At 48.0% G+C, this 22,712-nt stretch overlaps 1 protein-coding gene and 1 non-coding gene across 5 annotated transcripts in view; both read right to left on the bottom strand.

Moving 5' to 3' along the window:
• Positions 1 to 11,401: 11,401 nt before the first annotated feature.
• LOC144754265 (uncharacterized) overlaps positions 11,402 to 22,712 on the bottom strand; it is a 68,473-nt gene continuing 57,162 nt past the window's right edge. For all 4 annotated transcript variants that reach the window (XM_078641916.1, XM_078641908.1, XM_078641899.1 and 1 more), the window contains 2 exons: positions 11,822 to 11,872; positions 11,402 to 11,641 (listed from right to left, as the gene is read on the bottom strand). Coding sequence is in view for 3 of the 4 variants with exons in the window: in XM_078641908.1 (XP_078498034.1) it covers positions 11,856 to 11,872 (17 nt within the window). In the remaining variant the exon portion in view is untranslated. The remainder of the gene's footprint in view (positions 11,642 to 11,821; positions 11,873 to 22,712) is intronic.
• On the bottom strand, positions 12,049 to 12,121 carry LOC144780907 (small nucleolar RNA SNORD47). Its single transcript, XR_013600830.1, has one exon. It is a non-coding gene; the product is annotated as a small nucleolar RNA SNORD47 (small nucleolar RNA).

Here is a 22,712-nt window from a genome sequence, read left to right as displayed (position 1 = left end):
GCCCTTCTGCCCTCTGTTCCACTCGTTTTTTGTGCCCTTCTGCCCTCTGTTCCACTCGTTTTCCACTTGTTTTTTGTGCCTTTCTGCCCTCTGTTCCACTAGTTTTTTGTGCCTTTCTGCCCTCTGTTCCACTCGTTTTGCCTTCGTTTTTTGTGCCCTTCTGCCCTCTGTTCCACTCATTTTTCCATCGTTTTTGTGCCCTTCTGCCCTGTTCCACTCGTTTTTCCTTCGTTTTTTTGTGCCCTTCTGCCCTCTGTTGCACTTGTTTTTGTGCCTTTCTGCCCTCTGTTCCACTCGTTTTTACTTCGTTTTTTGTGCCCTTCTGCTCCACTCGTTTTCCCCTTGTTTTTTGTGCCCCTTCTGCCCTCTGTTCCACTCGTTTTTCCTTCCTAGCCGGCGCTCTGACGGCTTGTAAGCCATCCCTCCCACGGGATCCCCAATTCCACCATTGAGCTTACCTGCGGTGGAAGGCAAGTCTCCTACTGCTCCGCGCTGGCACCTGACGATGAAGCCACAAGAATCAGACTCTCACGAGAGGAGTCTACAGCTCCAGGAGCGGAGCGTCATCCTCTTCGCTCACCCCAGCTTAGCTCCAATCCGAGCAGCTGGTTTGGGTGAGGGCGGGCAAATGGAGCCGGAAAGGCTGAAGGGGTACACGAGCTACTCCCGGGGTCTCCGGGAGCTACCGGTAGCTAACGATCGACCGGTTGGAGACCCCGGATCTAGTGGCTACCACCCCCTGTTTCCGGTATTATCCCCATCATCTTCTAATGGAGTAGGAGATGGCGTAGGGGAGTGATGTGGCAGGAGGGGAGAAGGAGAAGTTATCCTTAGAGGAGAGGTTGCAATGTCCTTCTTAGGAAGAGGAGCAGGTGTGTCTAATGGTCGTTTCTTAAAACAAAGAGTCAATCAACTAGTTTGGGGATCCTTTACAAGAGTCTTGTGTAGGATTTGGATGAAATAGTTCCTCTATGGGAGGTAGATCCTACGGTGCCGAGGTCTTTGCTTCTGTAGGCTTTTTTGGCACTGAACCAGTAGCCTCTTTTGGCTTTGAAACATGTTCTTTTGCAATGTCTTTGGCTGGTGGAACGTGTGGTTTCAGTTCGCAGGCCTTTTCGGCTCAGGGGCATGGGAGTCTGGTCCTTTCGGTGGCAATTTTTTGCTCGGCTCAGAGTGTGTTTTTGGTGCAGAGGAGCAAGTGCCAATCTTCGGCGCCGAGTGCTTAGATGTGGAAGCACCTGGCGTGGAGGAGCAAGAAGATGGCTTTTTCGGTGCCGGTAGGTGTGCGCTGGCACCGGGGGTAGGCTGACTCGAGCCAAAGTCACCTACAGGCTTATTAGGCTTCTTTGCCGAGCCCGAAGGCGGGGTATGGGAAGCAGTCTGTGTGCACCCGGGCCCGAATGAGAGGGTGTGACCGAAGACTTTTTGGAGGGTGTTAAGGCAGGGTCGGGGTCAACGTGTGTACGGAGTCGGCAGCCTCGGAGTTGCTGTCGACGACATGTTCACGCTCCTGTTCTGGCACGTCTACGCCCTGTTGCAAAGTCATCCTGTGCCCTGGGCAACCCCCAACTTTTTGCTGACTGGAACTGGTGGTAACTGACTGACCCTGGGCTCAGTTTAACCAGGCCAAGCTAAAAAGAACACATTAGAATGCAGTTAAGACTCCCCAGAATCACTAGGGTACACTATGGTATGGTGGGGTACCCCTGTAATTGGCATGACCTACCCCATAAGCCCCTAGTATGTAATAGGGCAGGGGGATTGAAACTACCTAGAAGTCTCCAGTATACTGGGGCATGGCAGTTTAGAGGCCAGCAGATTTATTGCACTAGCATGTGTGCAGTGCTGAAGCCTGAGGTCAGTTTAAAATCAGCACTGGTGGCCAGGACAGCTTTTAAACCTTAAATTGTGCCCAAACTCGACTTTGGGGTAGGGGCCCTTAAAAATGAAAAACCTGCCATGTTTTTGCATATTAGGGACTCCCAGGGGTGAGGGGTCAGTTATCTATAAGGAGCACCCTTGTAACATTAGTTTATAGGCCTGGGTAAAGTGACATTTTACATTTCACTCCCCACTTTGTATTGAAGAGCTGCTCAAATTCAACTTTGATGCTAGAAGGGTATGCATGATCTGCAATATTTCTGCAGATTCAGTACCCCTGAAGTCTCCCCTAGTTGTACAGGGGGTGGGGGTCCTCTAGAAATTAGGGAAATACTTATATGTTTTTATAAGCCCTGGTGCTAGAAAACTGGCCCACGTAATTTTCCCCATAGGTTAACATGGTAGGAAGTTATTAATACATTGATAGGAGAGGACTAGCCGGACCATTCAACAACTTCCCAGAACAGTCATAGTAAACCCAACAATATTATTTCGTTGAATTTCTCCTAAAGTATACAAACAAGTTAAGACTTTCTTGTTTGGAAGTCCAAATTCAGCCTTCCAGTGGCCTGCCCTGATTGGTCAGAGTGAAGTGTATGAGCCAGGCTGCTTTGAAGAGTTGATAAGGAACCCCTCTGGCTAATCAGTCTGCTGGGAGGGCAGTGTGCTGGTCTATAGGAATGCCAGGCCAGGGGGTGGTCATAAACCATCCTCTTCAAGGTAGAGGGGAGGCCTGGGTTCCAGTTTCACTCTGACAATCTTGACCCAGAGTCAGTGCACGGCTTAAGGAAGGTATGTGCAGATGGTAGGGGAGAGTCCATGGAAATAAGCCATCCCAGTGGGTGTTTAGCCAGCTCTTACCTCCTTGCTGGAAAATCAGCCATTATTGATTTGGAAGAATGATGCACTCTGGGACAAACTAATGCCACACTCCACAGGATGTGGTCATTACTATGAGGAGTTGCCCTGCTCTCATTGGTCAGCAGCGACCTGGTGCTTGACCCAGAGAATTTTGAATACGTATCAGAGGGGCAAAGCCCTCCAGATCTGCTGTTTGAAACTTACTGAAGCAAGAAGTGCCCTGCTGAAAAGATTTTGCTGTGCAAGGAACTCTAAGACCTGACCTCTGAAGACTGCACCAAGTAAAACTGCAGCCCTGTGGATTACCTTGCTGCCAAAAGACTCGAGTGGAACTCCCTGCAAGCTACAGGTTAAGAGCTCACCTGGACAGCCCCATAAGGAATTCAAAGCCTGGAGTACCAGTGGATTTGTAAGGGTTCTGTTCAAGTGGATTGCGAAATTGAAGTTTCACACTTTCAAGGACAGTCTTGGAGATTCTAGAACCTTGGATTGTGTGTTGGATACTTTAGGACCCGCAAGCAGAACTCCAGGAAGGTGTTCTAACTGGATCTCGCTTGCTGAAGGCGGCCCACCACAGTGGGGAGAAAATTCTTCAGAACAATTTATAAAGGTGTCCCTGACAGAGAAAAAGAAATGACTAAAAGGGGCACTGTTGGTTTCTAAGCACCAGAAAGTGACATCTTTAAAAATTCATATCTCTGGTTCCCCACAGTGGATTTTTCATTTTGGTGTCATTTAAAAGATAAAACTATTACCTATTTTTATAAATTGGTGAGGGATTTTTATTTTGTGTTGCGTCTTAATTATTTACAAAAATTTTGTTTTAAAATGCTTTACATACCGGTCTTTAAAGTTAAGTCCGTCTGCTTGCAGCCACGTTACCAAGGGTTGAGTTTAGGAATACATTTTTAAGACCTATGCTGAGTCCCATTGTGTGTTACGTGGCCGAGTTGTGCCAAGGCATGAAGATAAATAAATGTTGCTTCTTTGGAAAAAATTCCAATAATTCACTTTGGTTATGTTAGAAGTATTTATTTGCACTTATATTTTTCTTTATTTTATTGAACAATTATACTATCCTCTTTGTTATAACTGCATATCCCTTTCGAATTTATGGCATGTTACCCCTAACCGTGTCCTCCACTTCGCATATCCGCGACCGGGAACAACGATTAATTGGTCCAAAATTGTCACCTGGTTATTCGGATGTTACTACCACCCTGAATTTAACTCATCTTTACACTGTATAACATAAACTTGTATATGTGCTAATAGCACCTTCTGTTTCCCTACCAATGGATAATACGGGGAAATGCTCGCATTACACAAACCAGCGGAGGAGCTTGCAGGCAGCAGAGGGGCACACGAACAGGAGTGAACCACGCGCTCCAGAAGGCAGCGGGGCCTCGGACAGCCACACCGGCACGCCCCCTCACAGGTGTATATAATCAACATCCTATTGTCCGTCCAGCGGGCGCACGCCGGGAGAAGCTCGGGACAAGGGCAGGACCGCCTGTGGCCGTCCGAGGCCGACTGAGGACGGGACGGGACCCCCCTCTCTGACACCTGGATCAGGACATCTTACAGTGGGTTAGTGCCAAAGTGAATATCAAGCTTCATTGCTATAGGGGTATGGCCACCAACGGAGCCGGGAGGGGGCGGAAGTCCACCACAGGAGGTGTTGTTGGAACCATAGACCAGTTCCTAATAGGGCTTCCTCTGTCCTACAAAGGGAAATCGAACTTACCGAAAAACGTCCATCTATGGACCAATTATTCAACAAACGATCCTTCCTGGGCACGATAGCTACAGCCCCATCTCCTCACCCAACTTTGGACGCAATATTAACACAGCCACCACCGGTAGTACATATAGAGCCCAGAATTACAGCGGGCACATGGGTGAGTGAGGCCAATACCTTGAAGGAGGTTGTGGTGATGCTGCACAGCCCACCAGTGAACAGGGCCCCTTTTGAGTCCATACCAGAAACATATCTCCCAATCTCGCGTTGCACCTTGCCCCCGGAGTCAGTCCCATTCGTGGTGGTCCTTGCTGGGGTCCCTTCCCCAAGTCCGGATAAGGCTGAAAATTATAGGGACCTCAAAAATAAATGTATATACTGGTTTAACCGTTACAGACCTCTCCCGGTTGGGGGAGCCAGTGAAATTCTATTCGCTAGACGAATAGATTGGGTGGGGGCCAGAGAAGAAGAACATAGACGGGGATTGCATTGTAATCAATTTTAGGGACAGCAGGACAGTTAGGCACATTTGTAACCTGAACCCAGGTAGCTCAGATACTTGTATCAAATCCCTGCCACTGACCTATTTTTATCCAGGCACTTATAAGAACTGCCTGGAGCATAAGAGAGTAGGGATAAACCGGATGGGTGAAGACAACCGAGGACACAATCCTATATCAGGAAACTCAAATTGGGACAGGCCACTATATAGCCCAATGTCATTCAACATGTTTTCCAATCACAACAGATATAATGACCTGGATTCTGTCGACTGACTAACGAAACTAAATAAGTCCCCCGCACACACGGTAGGATATAAAAATATGCTGGAAGTAAGGGTCAACTTCCAGCACATGAAGCATCTTCTTGTCGCAAACGCAACTCGGGCCCAGGAAAGTCCTCTAGGGGATAGAAATTGTACAATTAGTGGCCATTTATCGAGTAGGACTGGAAGTGGCATGGGGACCAGTGGCACAAAGGCTAAAGATTTAGGGACTATGGGAGCTTGCCATGCGGGCGAAAAGAGGGGCCTGTCAGAGTCTGGAGGTTGGGCTCACAGACGATCCGATTCTGGTACCAGCAGAAGTCCAGCCCAAAGGGAGGACAAGGGAAGTGTCAACATAATTTCATGGAATGTGGCTGGGCTGAAAAATAAACTAACTTCAGATGACTGGGGTCTGTTCATGGATAAACACAATATCTGCCTTATACAGGAGACGTGGGCTATGGACGACTACCAGCGAAGTGGGTTTGCTACATTTAACATCCGTGCAACAAAAGGGAGTAGAGGGAGACCGTCAGGAGGGCTCAGTATATGGGTAGCGACTCATCTAGAAGTTATGGCTAAGCAGGTGTCAGCCATTTCCCCAGACATTTTATGTGTCTTATTGACACTTCGGGGGAATAAGCACTTAGCCATAATCAATATTTACTCCAGACCAACACAGAGTGGTCAGGAGTCCATGGTTATTGAACAGCTAAGGGAATTTGTTAAGTCACTAGACCCGGAGGTCGGTATAATTATCGGGGGGGATTTCAATTGTCAATTTGAACCCCTCAGTAATCTAAGTACTGAGGACCCTGATGAGGAAAATCTACATTGGAATATCCCGGAACCCTCAATCCCTATAGTAAAAGCATGGACACCGTTGGTACTGCAAATTCTCTCCCTTACACTGTCCCTATCAGTAAGGCCTTGTAATGGCCGTTTAAAATCAGATAGGCCCGGAAATGTGACCTTCAATAGAGCGGGCCAATCTTCGATCATTGATTATATCATGATCGAATGTAGGTCATGGGACGATGTCCAGGACTTTAGGATCGATTATCGGATGGATAGCGATCATAACGCATTGGTAATGTCCTTGAAGCCCGGGAGTTGGGGAATGAGAAACACTGTTCCTGAGACTATTTCCTCCTATTATTGTGGAGGAGAAGGGGATAAAGAGGGGAGAGTTAAATGGCCTTAAATTGCGGGCTCTCCTAACCGGCAGTCCAAAATATACCGCCAAGTCTTGCCTTATCTCAGTGACATGGCAGTGGTGGGGTCTGAGGGGGTTGTAGTTGGGCTGGATAATAGGCCGGTAGAAATTCATCAACAGTTAGCTTCAACATTGCTAGAGGTCTTTTTTCCACTCCAGGTGTGCAAAGAAAAAGCGCCTAAGACCCATCCCTGGTATACTGCTGAATGCCGAAAGCTGAAAGGAGAGCTGGTTAAAGCAGTCAAAGCAAAAGATAGACTCCGAATTAAGTCGCTAAGGGTTTTGCACAAGCAAGTCTTAGAAAGGGAAAGAAAGTCGTGGGAGGAGGGACAATGGGAAGATTTGAGGTAGGCATTACAACGGAGAGATCTCAAATCGTTCTGGGCAATTGTTAGCACCGAGGGCAGGGGTGGGAGGAACGCCATAAGTCCTAACATAGCCCCAACATTATGGGAAGAATATTTTGGAGGCCTATATGCTCATCCAAGCACTGGCGACTCAGAGTCGGAGTCTCTGAGCCTCCTCCATGAGTATCGATTGGAGGGGGCCCAGGAGATATCGATCCTGGAGCTCGAGACTGCCATTGCCAGGTTGCTACCGAGCAAAGCACCGGGGCTTGATAAAATCCCTGGTGACTTGTTTCTGTCTGAACCTAAAATATGGGCCCCCTATCTCGGTGTTCTGTTCAATACAATATTAAAGGGTACAGGCCCGCCCGAGACATGGAGGGGGGCTGAGATAGTTCCCATTTTTAAAAAAGGCTGTCCCCTGCAACCCTCAAATTACAGGCCCATTAGCCTCAGATATCCCGCAGAAGCTTTTTGGGAGGATACTTCTGGACAGGATCCAGCAATGGGAGGAGGAAAACCAGATCTTAAGTAATTTACAAGCCGGTTTTAGATCTGGTTCCTCCACATTTGACCAGATCTTCCGGTTACAAGTCATCTTTTGGAAAACAGTGAGTGTGGAGGGTGGCAGTCTCTACCTCATCTTTGTGGACCTACGGGCCGCGTTTGATCTGGTCCCCAGGGACAAGTTGTGGAGAGTCCTCCATGATCTTGGAATGCCCCACTACTTGCTGGAAGTACTGATCAGGCTTGACTCACGAAACTTCGCCCAGGTCAGATGTGGAAAAATGGGAGAATTGTCAGCACGATTCCCAGTGCAAAGGGGGGTACGCCAGGGGTGCGTGCTGGCCCCTACTCTTTTGCCTGTATATAAATGGGCTTGTCAAACATCTTTTAGCCATAATGGATACGGATGCCCCTAAATTAGTTTCAGGTAGAGTGCCCGCATTAATGTTTGCGGATGACACTCTACTGCTGTCTCGAACAGCTACTGGCATCCAACATATCCTTGATGGGTTTGCTGACTTTTGTGCTTTTAGTGGACTAGAAATCAATTTGGCTAAAACAAAATTTATGATTTTTAGTCCACCAAGGCAAACGCGACCAAATCCTACCCTGAATGGCATACCTCTTGAGAGAGTTAAGACGTTTGACTACCTAGGTATTACTCTCAAGGAAGACCTGGGCTGGGATGCACAATTAATTAAATCCACATTGAAATTGACGCAGACTGTTGCTGGGTTATCTTAAAAGGTTTAGAACATCCACACACAAGCCGGCTGCCCCGATTATTGAGATATATAGCGTTCAAGCTAGAGCAGCCGCATTATATGGGGCGGAATTATGGGGACATTGTCGACCAAAAGGTCTGGTTAGGGTCAAACACACATTTATGAGAGAGTTGTTTGCCCTACCCGTTAGTACCCCACTGGTCCCACTCAGTCTTGATCTTGGTTTGCTCCCAGTGGAAGAGGAGGTTGCCCTGAGACCTTTAACTTATTGGAGAAGACTGGTCTGTCCAAGAACTCGCCCCGTACCGTGCAGAGTTCAAGGAGGTTTGGGTGTCTTTGAGGTCAAAAAAAGTCCCCTGGCTTTCACATAAAGGATCTCTGCGTACGGCTTGGTGTTTCTGGACTATGGGAATCTCCCGAGACAGTTTCCTTGACTATAGCCAGATCTGACCTGGTAAGAAGGTTTAGGTCTAATAACTTGCTGACCTTGCATGCTAGTACGGCTGTAAGGGAGACGGACTGAGGAATTCACTAATGTAAAAACAGATTACAAGAAGGAGGAATTCCTTGACAAGATCTGTCCGGCCCAAACTAGAAAGCTGTATCTACAACTAAGAATGGGCAGGTTGCCATTAAGGTCAATGACATGGATTTAAACAAATGTACCCAGTGCCCAGCGTGTGAATATCCACTAGAAAATGAAAGCCATGAATTTTTCTTTTGTGCAGCATATGTGCTGTCTCGAAAGAGGTGGATTAAACCCATCTGCAGGAATTTGGGGTTTCAAGAATGTGAACACGCGCTTAGAGTACTAAAATAGGACACCCACCCACCAGTTGTTTTTGCAGTTTCCAGTTTTCTAAATAGTATGTGGATTAAGCGCAGAACTTTAACGACTTAATTCTAGATTCTATTTTTTTTGCAACAGTCATTTTGAATCTTTTGACAACTATTCTGAAAGTTTAATTCTTAATTTTTAACCATGAATATTCTTATTGTATTTATGTGTATATATATATGAAATGTGTTTTTAACTTATTTAAAAATGGATTTTTTATCGTTCACCTTGTTCTTATGATGTACTTTTATGACTCTGTGGTCGAAATAAAGTTATCAATGATGATGATAATGCGGCCAATTATCACGATAACTTTTTTGAATATCTGCATTGTCCTTTTTGTTTTATTCCATTTTCCCCTTTTCCATTTCGAACTGCTGGCATGTCCACCTTAATCGTGCCCTCTGCTTCGCGCCTGTTTGACCGGATCTTCTGACCTCATACCCTTTGGCTCAAATCGACACATTGAATCCAAAATGTTACTACCATGCTGAATTTTAACTCATTTATTTACTGTATGTTATCAATATCTATATGTGTTAATACCATCTGCCTCTCAAACAATGGAAAATACGTACTTTGTATATATATACATTATTGATCTTGTCACACAAATAATCACTATCACACAAATACTAACCCCTAAAAAACGTCATACTCCTAAAAACTTTACGTTGTTCTCACCCTAAACTCTCACCTTTACTATATCACACATTAACTTTACCCTTGACACTTCCTACCTTCCCCGACTTCCTTCTTCAACCCACTCCTTTTTCTTTCCTTCTTCTTTCACACTAGCGCTATACCCTTCTTTCACCACATGAAAACACAGCCCTGAAGAAGCCCCAGGCCAGATGGCCATGTAGGGGTGAAACACGTGTTGGCTGTTCACTTGTTGCACCATTCATGACTTCCAGAAGTGCAAATAAATACTTCTAATATAACCAAAGTGAGTTATTGGAATTTTTTCCAAAGAAGCAACATTTATTTATTTATCTTCATGCCCTGGCACAACTCGGCTACTTTCTACTCAAACAAGGGCGTCGGGGTGTCCCCCTGCTGAGGGCAGAAGTACAGAAAGATCGGAAGCTCATTGAATTGGCCAGTAAGGGATTGTGACCTCCTTACCCCTTCAACCCGTGCAACTCCCATTATGTGTTAGTGGCCTTATTGCCAGTGGCAGACCTACATTTGCCCCTCTTGGAGCAGAAGGAGGCACAAGCGGAACAGTCTCTGGCCTCGTGCTCCGGTGAGAGGCAAAGGTTGCACACCGCATGGAGATCGGTTTGGGGAAACTTCGACCCACATGGAGGACACTTCTTGAATGGTGTCCTTTCCATGAGCCAGAAGATGAGGCCCAGGTAGGCCCAAAGGCCTTTGTTGACAACCGGAATCGAAGACTGAAGTTGTGAAGTCGCGTTGATTGGGAACGAGTTTGAGATAATACAGTCGAAAAGGGTGAGGATTGCGTGCCGATGGAGAATCTGTTCCAAACCGGAGGGCAGGAAACACATTCAAGCCCTATGGCGGGAAAAAACAATCCAGGGATGGAGCCTATGCCCATGCGCAGTGTAATCTAAAGGAGGAGTCACCTATCTTGTGACTGCCAAAGACTTTTCTGGACAAAATCTACAAACATCCGGGCCCAACACTAGGTGGCGATCTATGCATAGTGTGTAATCTGCAGCTCATATGCCTCGAACACTTAGCACCTCACTGTGGACATTTTTTGAATGGAGTCAGTTCCATCGACGTCAGTCTTCACTGGCACGGGTAGGCCCAGCGGCCCGTGTCGAAGTCTGCAGGCATCGAAGTTTATTCAAAAGTTGTAGAGGGTGTGTGTCAAAGGCACGCGATCAAGACAATACCGACGGTTAAGTGTGATTGCGTGTCGATGGGGGGGGGGGGGGGGGGAGTGGGGTTTCGATATGACACCGATCCCGAGCGCAGCCAGTTACATCCGAACCAGATGGCGGGGAAAAAAAATCTAGAGATGGAGCCGAAGCTCATGCACACTGTCTACCCAAGGAGGAGTCAAACCTAGTGACAAGACTTCTTAGAAGACAAAAACATGCAAACAGCCAAGCCTAACACTAGAAGGCGATCTATGCATAGTGTACAATCTGCAGCTCATATGCCTCGAAGATTGAGTTACAAAAAGAAACCAGCCGGCTAGCAAGCAAGAGACTTTGACAAAACTCCCCTCCAAGTCTTATGCATTTGCACTATACAGCCAGTTTTGATATCAGTTTAATGTTTTACGCTCTACCAGTTTGTAGCAACATGCGTGGTATTTTAACTCTTCCTTTTAATAATGATAAGTAATTGAATAAAGCTTAATACGATACATTGCTGGACCCTAGGTATCCAGGACAAACTTCAAACCCAGTAGATCAACCAAGTAGACCGATTTGACAATCAAAATGGCCAAATCTCTGTAGCGATTACCTTCTGAGAGGACCTGAATGTGAGGGAAGTGGCTTGTGAGAGCTCAATAAAATTAGACACACCATTTCATACACTTATCACATTGTATTGAACAAAAAGAAGGACAGTTTTAACAATACATTAATGATTATAGATCACAAATCAGTCAACTCTGCCATTGTTAAATCCATCATACAGGTTCATGTGGCCGACTGCTCATAAGCAATTCCGTGAGTTACACCATTGTACAGCTCATGCAAGAGCACCTCTAGGTTAACTCCATCCAACAGGAATCCGGTAAAACCCTCAAATTCGACAGGTGGATCAAGGTCCTGCAACAAAACAAGAGGGTTTGTTAATGTTCGCTCTTTCAACCATAGTAAAGTCTAGTAAAAAGACCTTGGATGAATCAGTTCTTGTAGTTTCATCGGGTGCTCAGTGAGAGAGTTCAAGTAACAATCATCATGCATCCAGTTTTGAAAGTAAACACTACCAACTGAACCATTTCTCACCTGCTGAAAAATCTGCACAGGCAAGCTTCAGATCTCAGGGAAGTTTTTCACCTAAAGAAAAAAAGGAAAAAAAAAAGGCATACTTAGCCTTCCATTTTCCAGGCACAAAAGTAGAATTGTGACACTACACCCCATAAAGGTCATTCAGGTGGAGAGAAACCTGAAACTAAAGGTCCACAAAGGCTAGTGTGGAGTGGACTGGTATGTACTGGATACCCTAGTCAAACAGCCTCAGACAAATGGAACGGTAGGAGTATAATCAGCATTACTCATATGGCAGTATCAGTTTCATCTCCGGTTGCTTGTGAACTACCCATGACTTCTACAACATTCCCACAATGCAGTATATTACTTAGCCTGTAAACATCTATTTGTGGGACGTAGTGCTGTAGATTCACATGCTCTGTATACTCCGGTCATCTACTGTTGGGTCCAGAGTTGTGCAAGAACACGAGTCGTGACACTCTTCTTGCTGATATTGTGCATGGGCATCGACTCCTTTTTATATTGTTTTCCCACAGACCGTGAGAAAGGAGTGTAAGGAAAGTGGTGGCCATGCTAAAATTAGGACGTAAATATATAATGCAACAATGCCATAGACATCCGGGAGAGAGAACACGTGAATCTACATCACTACATGTCATGAACCGATGCTTACAGGGTAGGTAACAATCTGCACTGTGGCATGTGCCTGTAGATACACACGCTCTGCATTGACTTGGAAATGGGTACATAGCCTTGTAGGCGCGTTACACAAGCCAGTGTAGTGTAAGCCAACTTGATGGTCTGACAAGTTTCAGCTATAGGAATATATCCAAGGCCATAGAGGACCCCTTTTTACAAGTGAAATGTGCTCTGGGAGTAAGGTTATGTATGGTCTTTTGGCCTTAAAATAGGAAGTTTGAATATAATTGACGATCCATCTAGCTATACCTGATGTGGATATTTAGTTACCTTTATGGAGGTGGAGAAAACGCTACAAAGTGTTGCTTTGTTTCACTGAAATCAAAATCTATGAAGGTGTTTATATCTAGGGTATGAATAGCTTTTTCTGCAATGCAATCCAGGTGAAGAGAAGAGGGGTGGTGGACTGAGCTCAAGAGTGAGCTGAAATTGGTAGGACTATAGGATTGTTAGGAAGAACCAGCCTGTACCTATGCATTTGGAAGAATGGTTCTTGGAAGGCCTGGAGCTCATCAACGCATCCAAGTGAGCTAATGGCAACTAAGTATGCCACTTTTGATGAAAGATTGCAGGGGGCACATGTGGAGAGCATCATAAGGCCCATGAGTGAGAGCTATGTTAAAGGTTCAACAGATTGCTGAAGGAACTAGAGGCAGAATTCCAGCATGAATGACTGGAGTTTTGAATAGCGAGAGATGCTGCCTATTTTAGAGATAGGCAGCCACTGCAGTGAGATGTAACCATATGAAGTGTAGGCTAAGTTTGCCTTTTGCAAACGAAGTAGGTAGCAGCTAATGTCTTGCACGGAGGCTTTCATAGACCAATTTGTTAGAACTGGCTGTAACAAAGCGTTTCAACTTTGCAGCATAACCAGCTCTAGTTGGGTTCTATGACTACAAAAGCCAAGTTGCGTGTTTTGGGTTCTGATTTGTGTTCATAACGAGAGGCCCTTGGATAGTGGGGTGGGTAGCTGGAGGCGAAGTTTGGGCATTTTTCTTCTGATGTGGTGAACAGGTCAGATCTGAGGAAGCCCCCCACCTTTGAAAATGGGCAACTAGGATTTGTGGGTAGTTTTCTGCCAACAGGTGAAAGTTGTTGTGGAGTCTGAGACAAGTGGGATAGTTGTGAAGACCAACCCCATCCCTTACATTGCAGTCAGCGTCAGTCCGGACTAGGACAGCCTTGTGGAACTGGTGAGAAAGCAAAGGCTTTAATGCCAAATAGATTGCCTGAATCTCAGGTAGTGGATGGATGTTTATAGATTGATGTTTGGCATCCCAAAGACCTTAATGTCAAGTGTTGTAGATAGGCAACCCAACCCATGTTTGATAAGCCTGTGGTGAGTGATGTGAGGAACAGGGTCCACAAAAAGCTACCCATAGACTGGTGTTCACCATTGCAGAGAATGGCGAGTTTGGCGGTCTATCAACACTAGATCTTTGGGTGACCCTGTGATTGAGATCACTGGTAAGCTAGACAGTGCATGTAACTGTTTTGGGGGGGGGGGGAGGGCTATGACAATGCAAGAAGCCATCATTTCTAGCAAGACACGACAGTCCTAGGAGTGTTTTGTTGGGTTGGAACTGGGGTAGTTACCTAAAAGTTAATTAAAGCAGGATTTGGCTAATCTTAACAGTGCTTAGGACTGCTCTCAAGTAAGGCTGAACTTTGAGGTTCAAGGTAAGACGTTGATATAGTGATAGTAAACCCTAGCTGGTGTAGTAGATCCACTGTCAACTGAGTGCGCAGCTGATGGCATTTGAGACCTGGCTTAGATGAGCAAATCGTCCAGTATGGAAATATGCGGACATTTACCGTTGCAAATGTGCTGCGACCAGAGCCAAGCATTTTGTGAAAACCTGATGCGCAGTAGTCAAGCACTATCAATTAATATGAGGTATCTGCAGTGAGCAGGGTGTATTTGTACGTAAAAATAGGCATTCTTTAGGTCTAGTGTTGGCATAAAGTTTCCCTGTTGGAGAAGGAGTAGTTTCTGTCCTGTAACTCCAGTTCTGTAGTAGGGGTATCTCTGTTATAGTCATAATCTAGTGAATAGTCCCGCCCATGTGCGAGGACCCCGGCAATCAAAAATAATCTCTTAAGTTGTCGGAAAATTGCAGAACTGCAAAGACACTTAAGAGAAAATTTAAAGACAAATAATGCAGCCTATATTCACAGGCTACACTGTCCAGTACTTCAACTAGAAAATTCCACCAAAAATCCACAAACAGCAAAGCCTGTCCAGATTTCCCTTGCTTTAACAGCAAACACCATCAGAAATGATAGAGAGGAAGGCATGGACAGACAAGCCCCATAGGCTGCCATTATGTGGCTTAAATAGGATACTGTGCCTTTAAGAGAACTTTCCAGAACTTCTTCCAGTATCCCAGAATGCATAGCAGGTCCCTCTTACTTTCAGTTCTTATTGAAGGCGTAACACGCCAGACCTGTCGCATTCCTCAACTGAACATCTCTCTCCACCGGGGAGGCGGGAGGGCGCTTATGACTATAACAGAGATACCCCTACTACAGAACTGGAGTTACAGGACAGAAACTACTCCTTCTGTAGTAGGGGATCTCTGTGTATAGTCATAATCTAGTGAATAGAATGGCAAGCCCATCCCCACACCAAAGCGGCGGTGGAGAAAAGAGAATTAACACCACTATTGTGCGAACAGATTTCGCAGCGAAGCCTGCCCAACCTGAGCGTCTGCCCTGGCATCAGTGTCCAGGCAGTAATGCTTAGCAAAGGTATGAACCGACTTCCAAGTGGCCGCCTTGCAGATTTCTGCAATCGGAACATTACGGAGCAAAGCTGTCGTGGCAGCTTTGCCCCTGGTGGAATGAGCCTTAGGCTTACCTCCTAAGGTCTTATTAGCTTTTTGGTAACATAACTGTATGCAGGACACAATCCACCTATAGATAGTCTGCTTAGAGGTCGCAAGATCCGTCCTGACAGATCCATAATTGATAAACAATTGGTCAGACCTACGAATATCTTTAGTCTTATCCAGATAAAATTTCAATACCCTCCTAACATCCAGGGAATGTAACGACCTTTCCGCTGGAGATGAAGGATTCTGAAAAAACGTAGGCAAAGTTATGGTCTGGTTGACATGAAAATCAGAAATGACCTTGGGAAGAAATTTAGGGTGAGTACGCATAACAACCTTAGCAGCATGAAATACAGTATAAGGTTCTTGGCAACACAACGCCTGAATTTCACTCACCCTGCGGGCCGATGTAATGGCCACGAGGAACGCCGCCTTCCAGGACAGGTGCTGCAACGAAGCCTTATGAATAGGTTCAAAAGGCTCCTTCATCAACCTGGACAGCACCACATTCAATTCCCATGAAGGCGAAGGAAGCCTGACAGGAGGGAACACTTTCTTCAAGCCTTCCAAAAAATCTTTGATCACAGGGATCTGGAAGAAGGAAGTCTGCGAAGGGCATTTCCTGTAGGCAGTCAAAGCAGCAAGATGAACCTTAATAGAATGGACATTAAGGCCAGACTGCGCCAACTGTAGAAGATAAGGAAGGATGACATCTTCCTTACAAGTCGTCGGATCATAGTTCTTAGACTTGCACCAGATACAAAATCTCTTCCACTTGTAAGCATAGGAAGTCCTAGTGGAAGGTCTCTTAGACTCCTTCAGTATGTCCATACAATCTGCAGGAAGATTCAAATGACCATATTGCACTAACTCAGGAGCCATGCTGCCAAACTCAAAGACGAGAGGTTGGGGTGCAACATCAGCCCCCCGAACTTCGTGAGAAGTTCCGGCCTGCACGACAGCCGAATGTGAGGAAGGAGAGACCGGTGAAGCTGGTCCGTGAACCACCACTGTCTGGGCCATTCCGGGGCAATCAGTATCATCCGCGCCCTGGACTGGGACAGCTTGATGAGAACCGTCGGAATCAGGGGAATGGGTGGAAAAGCGTACAGAAAGCTGTTCGACCAGTTGATCCATAACGCGTTCCCCAGCTGGTAGTACCTGGAGGCGAAGCCTCGGCATTTGCTGTTTTCGGCGGTGGCGAACAGATCTACGTCTGGAGTCCCCCACCTTGCGAAGACTTCTCCTAGTACTTCGTCGTTTATGACCCATTCGTGGTTTTCCTGAATCAGTCTGCTCAGTGCGTCTGCCTGAACATTCTGCACACCTGGCAGATGGGTAGCCGTTATCGTCAGTCCTCGAGCCAGAAGCCAGCGCCAGATCGTCTGCGCCTCCTGCGACAGGGTGCGTGACCTCGAGCCTCCCTGCTTGTTGAGGTAATACATTGTGGTCGTATTGTCCGTTTGCACAAGTAGAGAGTCGGTCTGGAAGGACGGGTGAAAGGCCTTCAGTGCCAAGTGAACAGCTCTGAGTTCCAGGAAATTGATGTGGTACGTGGACTCCGTCGGGGACCACGTTCCTTGAATCTGTAGGTCTCCGGAATGCGCTCCCCAGCCCTGGAGAGAAGCATCCGTCACGATAACCTGAGTGGGAATGTCCTTGTGGAAGGGAACCCCTCTGAGGAGATTCTCCGCTGAACACCACCACTTCAGAGACTGAAGAGCATGCAGAGATAGACGTATCTTGTCGTCCCAACATCCTCTCCTCTGATCCCACTGATCCTCCAAGCACTCTTGCAACGGTCTCATGTGCAGCCGTGCATGTGGCGTCAGGAAGATACAGGAGGCCATCGATCCCAGTAGAGAAGACACCGTCCTCACTGTCGTGGATGGAGCGGTCATGAGAGCCCGAGCCTTCCGAAGCAGTGATAATCGTCGCTCCTCCGAAGGAGACACGATTGCTGACAGCGTATCGATGGAGGCTCCCAAGTACTGAATGCACTGGACTGGAGTCGGAACCGACTTGGACATGTTGATGTGCAACCCCAGCTTGTTCAAGAGAACGCACGTCTTCTGGAAGTGCGCTTGCGCTTCCGTGGAGGAGGCCTTGATCAACCAGTCGTCCAGGTATGGGTAGACAAACACCTTGTTCCTCCGTAGGTGAGCGGCTACCACCGCCATGCACTTTGAGAATGTCCTCGGCGCAGATTTCAGTCCGAATGGCAGTACTGTGTATTGATAGTGATTGGCGCCGACTTGGAACCGCAGGAACTTCCTGTGTTTGTGTGCAATGGGCACATGGAAGTAAGCATCCTGGAGGTCTATGGCACACAGCCAGTCTCCCCGTTGCAGCTGAGGATAAATCTGATGCAACGACAGCATGCGAAACTTTTCCCTGCGAATCCACTTGTTTGCTTGTCGCAAATCCAGAATGGGCCTGAACTCGTTCTTGTCCTTTTTTCGAACCAGAAAAAACCGGGAGTACAGACCTCTTCCTCTTTGAGACAGAGGTACGACTTCGATCGCCCTTTTCCTTAACAGGATATCGGCCTCCGCCTGGAGCTCGCGCAGCTGATACTGCGAGCCGACCGGAGGGATCGATGGAGGAGGGCTGGTGAACCGAAGACTGTATCCATTGCAAACAATATTCAGCACCCACTTGTCCTGAGTAATTTTTCTCCACTCTGCCAGAAAAGATTGAATGCTTCCCCCCACCGGAGCGGGTAACAGTTGTCTTGAAGTAAGTGCTCAGGGCCTCGACCCGGCCCGGCCCTTAGTCGCTGGTGCCGACTGATGGCCGCCTCTGCCCCTCTGGCGTTTCTGGAATGGTCTTCTGAACTGCTGCTGTTGTTGTCCAGAAGACTGGCCACGCCCCCTGCCTTGACCACCGAACCGGCGCTGGAACGGACGGTACGTCTTCTTGGTCTCCTTGGGCTTCTCCAAACCCACCGCTGTGAGCGTTTCAGCCTCCGCCTTCATGCGGGCCATTTCGTCATCAGCGTGCTTCCCGAACAGGGTTTCGCCAGAGAATGGCAGATTGGCAACCCTCTGCTGAGCGTCCGGTTTCAGAGACGTAAGGCGGAGCCATGCATGTCGTCGCTGGTTTATTCCGTGGCAGAAACCATGCGCCGCCAGAAGAGAAGAGTCGGCTGCAGCGCTGATGACTTGATTCGCCACCAACATTCCTTCGTTAAGCACCTCCTGGAAGTCTTCACGCTTGTCCCGCGGAAGAAGCTCCACAAATTGTTGAAGGGATTCCCAGAGGGCTCTGTCAAACCGACCCAGCAAGGCAGTGGCACTAGCTGCTTTCATTGAGGTCGCCGAGGTCCCACAAACTCTTCTCCCAGATGAATCCAACCACCTAGATTCCTTATCTGGCGGAACCGTGGAGGAAGGCGTGGTGGCATGCTGTTTGCACGCCGCCGTCATAATCACCGAGTCTGGCGGGGGTTCCAGCCTGAGAAAGACCGGGTCCGAGTCCGGAGCCCGGTACTTCTTCTGCAGTCTGGAAGGCGCCGCCTTCGTCACTGCTGGAGTGAGGAAAAGATCCAGGGCCGGTTCTTCCAGGCCCGGCACCAGTGGCAGTAACGGCCGAGACAAATGCTTCTGATGGAGCGTCTCGAAGATGACCGAAGTCTTTGGAGTGGGCACCGTCAGAGTAATGCCCAATTTCGCCGCACCCCGTAACAGCACGTCCTGGAAGGACACCAGATCGTCGACCGGTGAAACCCTCGTGTCCGGAGAATCTGACAAGGTCGGGGAGTAGTCCCTGGTCCCAGACGACCGGGTCCGTGAACGAGACCTGTGTCTCCTGTGGCGCCGTCTAGAGCAGGTGGAAGACCTGTGACGCGAACGTTCCCTTCTCCTGGAGCGGGAGCGCGACCTCCCAGCACGTGGGCGCTCCACCGGTTTCCGTGGAGGCGTCTTCCGTGGCCTGTCTTGGGGCTTCGGGGTAGGCGTACCCTTAGGAGGTGTCGGAAGCAGAGGCAGCGACACCGACCTCGGCGGCCTATGAGGAGGGACCGGAGGTGGAGGCTGCCCCGCGGGAGACAGGGAGGGGAGAGGCGGCTTAGCCGGAGGAGCCTCCTTCGGTAGAGGAGGAGGAGGGGTCACCGGCCTTGGCGGCGTATATACCACCGAGTACACCGTGCCCGATGACTTCTTCGAGGGAGGGGCCTGTGATCCAGACCCTCCAGAGCGTGAGCGACGCCTCCGACGTCCTCCACCAGATCCAGCATGACTTTTGGCGCCAGAATCCCTCCTGCGCCTCTTAGAGGAGGTTGAGATCCTTGGTGACGCTGATCTCTTCCTGCTCGACGTCGAGCGTCGTTTTTCAGGTTGGAACGGCGATCCCTCGACTCTGGCGTCGAACGCCGTCTCCTCGACGGCGAGTGTTTCTTCCTCGACGACGAACGTCGCCCCCTCGACGACAAGCGGTCAGACCTCGACGGCGAGCGTCGACTCTTTCTCCTCGACAACCGCTTCCTCACGGTCCTCGACGCCGAGGATCCCCTCGACGTCGAACTGGTCGACGGCGAGCGCCGGTGTCTTCGTCGACGCCTCGACTTCGACGACGCCGTCGGTGGTGACTTCGACGGCGGCCTAGCCAGGCCTCTCGACGTCGATCTTCCACGCTGTCTCGACGCGGAGAGAAGGGGAACACATCGTCGTCATCCCTCTCGACGTCGTCGTCGATGCTATCGACGTCACCGGGACCTTTTGCTGGTCTTCCTGCCTCTGGGGAGCCCCCCAGAGGCCTCAGCAGGGGCAGAGGGAGCCTTCCCAGCCTGCCCAGACCCACCTGCAGCCTGCAGTCGCCTCTCTTCCAGGCCTTGGAGCCTAATCTTCTGCCTTTCCCTCAGGGTCCTTGTAGAAAAGGTCTGGCAGATGTCACAATCTTCAGGGACATGATCATCAGGGAGGCAAAGAATGCAGACGTCGTGTGAATCAGTCTTGGCCTTCTTCCTTCCACATGCTGGGCACTTGTCGAATAAAGCAGGCATTTTAGATCCCTAAAAGCCTGAACAAACACACAGAAGTGAAAAGGAAACACCAAGAATCAAATGAGAACACTTTTAAATCCAAAAAGTGTAAAAAAGTCCAATAAACCCTTGAAAAAGGGAGAGCTCAATGCACAGGGTCCTGTAAGCAGGAGCCGGAAAAAAGAACTGAAAGTAAGAGGGACCTGCTATGCATTCTGGGATACTGGGAGAAGTTCTGGAAAGTTCTCTTAAAGGCACAGTATCCTATTTAAGCCACAGAATGGCAGCCTATGGGGCTTGTCTGTCCATGCCTTCCTCTCTATCATTTCTGAGGGTGTTTGCTGTTAAAGCAAGGGGAATCTGGACAGGCTTTGCTGTTTGTGGATTTTTGGTGGAATTTTCTAGTTGAAGTACTGGACAGTGTAGCCTGTGAATATAGGCTGCATTTTTTGTCTTTAAATTTTCTCTTAAGTGTCTTTGCAGTTCTGCAATTTTCCGACAACTTAAGAGATTATTTTTGATTGCCGGGGTCCTCGCACATGGGCGGGACTATTCTATACACAGAGATCCCCTACTACAGAAGTGTATAACATCCTGTAGTGACCATATGAAGTGTTTCCAATGGGATGCAGTGGTTTGGAGGTCTGAGACTAAAGACTGATCTTGGCAACCAGTCTTTTGGGGAACCGCAAAGCATTGCGAATATAAGCCCGAGCCTCGAAGAGGGACATGTTGTATTGCCCCCTTGAAAAAGGTTTAGACCTAGTTTGAGGAGTGTTAAAGATGTTCCTGTGATAACTTTAGAGCAAGATGGAATGTTGGCCGGTAGGGTAATGAGCCAGGTTGGATAATGGCTAGTACCACCTTGTCTGTGGTGATGGAGTCCCAGGCTTGGTAGAAGGACTGTAGCATGCCCCCCAAAAGGAATTGTAGGGTAGGTTTGGGTAGTCACTGCTCTGCAGTGGGTGTTGCTCCACATGAGAAGGTATCTCTGCCCCCTTCCTTGGTTCCCTCCTTTAAAGGAGGCTCTAAAATAATGCTCACTGTAGGTGGACTGGGTTGGTTTGTTGGGAAGAGGATTGGTCTGTTGAGGGAGATTCATATGCACCTCTGTAGCCTAAGCAACAAAGCGCACCTCTGGAAGTGGCTGTTTGTAACGCTCCCATGGCCTTCTGGGTCGGTCTTATTTGGTCACGGTAGCATCTACCTGCGGTCCATAAAGGTACACTTAAAAGGCATATTTAAAACTGCCTATTAGACCCATGGCTTAAATCTATAAACTCCAAGCCATGTGCATCTTTAAATAAGCATGCTGGTATTCGTACCTCTAGCTGCTGTATCTGCTGCGTCTAGGACAGTGTGGATGGAATGGTTGGCCTGCCCTTCTGCAGCAATCTGTTGGCCTCTGATAGTATTGCACAGGTAGGTACCGCAAGAGTTTGCTCATTTAATCCCAATGGGTCCTTCAAAGCAGGCTAGAAGGGCTTGTGAATTGGCAAGGCCAGTGATTGGCTGAGACTCTTACCAGCCTCATCTATGCGCTTGCTTTACCTCAGGAGGTGAAGTCCCCAGTAGCCGCAACAATTTAGTCCAGCAGAAGCAGTGTCTCGATAAAGGGGTCAACATTTTGTGTCTACCCATGGGGTGCTGACCTGGTCTTTGAAGGGGTTCTCTTAGCATGCCTTATGCCAGGATGCATGGGCGAATACTGTGTGTCCTTGTGAGTGGAAGAGATGTCAAATAGAAAATCTTGCTCTAGAGGAGCTTTATGCAGCTCATCACTGCCCTAGCCAGAACCTGATGAATGGAGCATCTTCGGGAGGGACAAGCTGGATATAAATGTGGATCAATGGAAGTGTGATCAGGGTCACATATCCCACAGGTTAGGATCTCCTAATGGTCCCCCTAAACTAGTCTGAATGTGATGACCCTGGAGGTAAAGCATCAAGGTCATGTGTTGGACTGTGGTGGAGGCGAGGTGGTAGCGACTGGTGGAGAATGGTATTTAGGACTGGTGGCTTTATCCTTTGTCCTTTTGGGAGGAACAGGAATGTCTAGGGTCTCAAATGTAAATGTCCTCTTTGGTGGCAGAGGCAAGAATCAGACCAGTTCCTTCTTGAATTTTAATCTTTATCCGACAAATTTTTCCCCAGAATGGGTTAGACAGGAGAGATTGAAGCCAGTGACGGTCTGGAGTCTTTCGGCTCTAAAAGTTTTGCTACCGAAGTTTGATTTGGAACGGTTCCTTGCTCGACACAAAGGTGGATTAGTTTGATACTGAAGAATGTCCTCAGTCCAAAGAGGTCAATACTGAAGGTTCAACCTTGGGATCGAATTTTTGGTGCCAGACCCAAGGGTGGGGCATCTGGCTCAGTTTTTCGGATCCAACCAC

This window comes from Lissotriton helveticus, chromosome 1_1, assembly GCF_964261635.1.
Source record: "Lissotriton helveticus chromosome 1_1, aLisHel1.1, whole genome shotgun sequence".
NCBI classification, from domain to species: Eukaryota; Metazoa; Chordata; class Amphibia; order Caudata; family Salamandridae; genus Lissotriton; species Lissotriton helveticus.
The sequence above is the reverse complement of the archived record's forward strand: the minus strand, read 5'-3'. Positions and strand labels throughout refer to the sequence as shown.